General features: G+C 47.3%; 1 protein-coding gene across 1 annotated transcript; it reads right to left on the bottom strand.

The window, feature by feature from the left end:
- Positions 1–586: 586 nt before the first annotated feature.
- Positions 587–700, bottom strand: LOC102861451 (dolichyl-diphosphooligosaccharide--protein glycosyltransferase subunit 4-like). Its single transcript, XM_006902015.1, has one exon. It carries the CDS (start codon positions 698–700, stop codon positions 587–589), a length of 114 nt encoding a protein of 37 aa, XP_006902077.1.
- Positions 701–2,983: the final 2,283 nt, after the last annotated feature.

Below are 2,983 nucleotides of genomic sequence, written 5' to 3'. Positions count from 1 at the left end.
CATATATGTATATATATATTTGTTGTTGTTATATGCTATTGAGTCACCAGTGACTCATAGCGACTCTATGCATCATAATTCTGAAGTCCATCCTACCCTGAGCCGTCTCACTATCTCCAACACACCTACCCTCATTACCCCAATTACTGTGTCAATCCATTTTATCCAAGGTCTTCTTCTGCGCTGTCTCTCCACCCTTCCAAGCATGATATTCTCCTCTAAGGACTGGTCCCTTCTGGCAACATACCCAAAGTATGTGAGACAAAGCTTGAAAATCCTTGGTTTCACTTTCTCTAGATCTGTTTGCGTTCTTTTTTTACCACAAAAAAAAAAATCTTTATTTTTATATTGGGGGAGTAGAAAAGAAATCAACCCCTATACTGGGCCCTATGTGGCAGTTTCTTGTTCCATAGGGTTAACGAAGACTTTGAGGAAATAAAAGTTGTTTGAAAAAATCCAGGTGTAGTTGCTTTGTACGTTGTGATGGACAGAAAGGGTCAATGAAGTGAAGTGTGAAGGCCCCTCACACCCTCCATCTTGCCTCAGACTATGGCCTGGAATCCTGGGGTGGAGAAAAGTACCACTCTCATTCTTGCCTCTTGGGATTGTTGACTGTCACGTAGTAGTAAAGAATGACAGGTAGGAAGAGCCACACGCCCAGCATATAGGTAAGGATGGCGAGCTGCATGTCCATGATCATCCTGACCCGCCTGGCTCTGCTCTGATGCTCACTGCAGACAATTCCAGGTAGGCAGGTGACTGGGGCCAGAAATCCCAGTTTGCTTTCTTGGCAGTCCAATATATCTTGGCATGTTCAATATTCTTCTCCAGCACCACAATTCAAAGGCATTGATTCTTCCTCAATCATCCTAAGTCATTGTTCAGCTCTCTGATTCAAAGCAAGTATTTGTGAAGATCACAGATCAGACGAATCTTGGTCTCTGACATCATTGCTCTTTAGCATTCTGGAGAGGCTCCTGACAGCAGATTTATCCAATACAATTTGTCTTTTGATTTTCTGACTTCTGTTGCCAAGAGTGTTGATTGTCCTGTTGTTCTTGTTAGTTCTCAGCCTGTGGAATGACTCCTCTTGTCTGTCCTGGCAGAGCTGAGATCACCTCTGAGGAAGTTGTAGGCAGGCAGCTGCCTGATGAATGACCCATCTTCTGTGAGGTGACCGAGGCTAGGCTGCATGTGACAGGACCTCAGGTCAGTGTTCAATGGCCACAGGTTAAGAACTGTTAAACTCACTAGAGCTGCACTTGAGATTTTTTTTTTTCCTTATTACTTTCTGTTGCTGCTTCTCTGCTATGAGTAGAACTGGTTTGACAAGTTTCACATTATGTTAAAAATGACAAAACTGTGACCAAAGGGTTTGTTTCATCCCTTTCCACACACTCTTTCCTGCCTCATAGATCTCAGCTTTCTCCTGATACTGTCTAAATTTTGTCTCACCCCCAGCTCTGGACCCAACCTGAGTGCTCTTCTAGATTTCGGGACAATGGCCAGGGTCACAGTCGCCAGGCCTGGGAGGCAAGAGCTGCGGTCCATGTCTGGAACGCTAAGGTGTTTCTGATTCACAGTAGGAATCCCTGGACCTTTGAGAACTGCAGCCAGTATCAAGCTAACCCCTCACCTGTGGGCGCAGGAGGGTGGCCAGGTGAGGAACAGTGACTGCTCAAGTGGCCTCAGCCCACCTGGAGCCAACCATGCTGGGGGGTCGGACATGTTGTTTTTGTTTTGTTTTGTTTTTAATGTCATCATCATAACATTATTTATTTAAAGGTAGTTATTTTGGTATTTAATTTTTTTTAAAGAGAAGACCCTTCTCCCTGTTTTCTAACGGAATGAAACAGCTCAGAATGGTGTATTTAGGCAATTTAAAAACATTTATTACTTACCTAAAGACCAAATACGATAAATGTGTTGTAAGCATCATGTGTAGAACCCGGTGTGGAACTGACATTGTCTCTGCAGACATGGGTGTTGAAGAAGAGACGGTGAGCCGTGGGGTTCGCGTGAACTGATCGGAGACTCTGAATGTGAGTGACATCCGCCTGGCTGTGCGCATGGGCAGTGGTGCTTGGAGCGGATGTCGGACGCCTGGGGTTGCCATTGTTACCTGTTGGCAAAGTTGGCAGTTTGCACACTGCTCTGGTGACCCTGTGTCCCGAGATTGGGCTATCCAGGGCTGTTAACCTCCCCAGGCAGGGGTGGACAGGACACCGCACAGCCCCTGGGCGCCGCTATCCAGGAAGTCGGGAGGACTCAGAGAATGGTGAGTCTGAGTTGGAGCCGGCCTTGTACAGGTTGTCTGTGAGAGAATCTCGAGTCATGGAAGGGTGGGGTGAGCTTTGCTCCAAGTTCAACATCCTTGCTGCAGCCAGTGGAGTCTGCCTAGCTCCACTGTGGGTTTGCAAGAGCCACATCCAAGGTCTCCAGCCCCAAGGTATTGTTTTGCATTTGAAGTTGAGTCCTCAGGATGCAGAGGATCCCTCTGGGACACCAGAAAGCAGCTGCTGGGTACTTGGCTTGTGCCAGTGCCCCACTCAGCTCTGGACCTAGGTGCCTGTGCTGGGAGCTCCCTGCTCTCCACTGGTTCCATTCTTCTCATTACTCAAGGCATCTTTGCTCTGATCCTTGCCAAACTCCTGAGCTCCCTCAGGAAATAGAACCTTCACTTCCACAGCTCTGACCCCCACCAAATGGTAACAGAAGGGATTCTCAGCAGAAGCACCAGCATGAAGATTTCTGGTCTCTGCTTCTCTGGCTTCAGGAGAGCATGTGCAGGTACAGTAGAGCTCCTTGAATGCATACCACTTCCGTCACTGTCCTCTGCTAGTCTAACAGTAGTCGGTAATTATGGTCGGGGGTGGGTGGGGTGGGCGGCACCAGGACTTGGGTTTTTTCTGTACTGTGTGACACAGGATGTAAGTTAGCAATCTGGAACTCTTAACTTACACTATTCTAGGAAGTACAGTAT

The sequence above is a fragment of the Elephantulus edwardii genome, unplaced genomic scaffold, assembly GCF_000299155.1.
Source record: "Elephantulus edwardii isolate Elephantulus edwardi_28Jun2011 unplaced genomic scaffold, EleEdw1.0 scaffold00357, whole genome shotgun sequence".
Taxonomy (NCBI): Eukaryota; Metazoa; Chordata; class Mammalia; order Macroscelidea; family Macroscelididae; genus Elephantulus; species Elephantulus edwardii.
Note: the sequence above shows the minus strand (reverse complement) of the source record. Positions and strands in the feature narration are given on the sequence as shown.

What these genes read in the sequence shown, in the direction of transcription:
- LOC102861451 (XM_006902015.1), bottom strand. Translation starts at nt 700, where the DNA reads ATGATCATGGACATGCAGCTCGCCATCCTTACCTATATGCTGGGCGTG.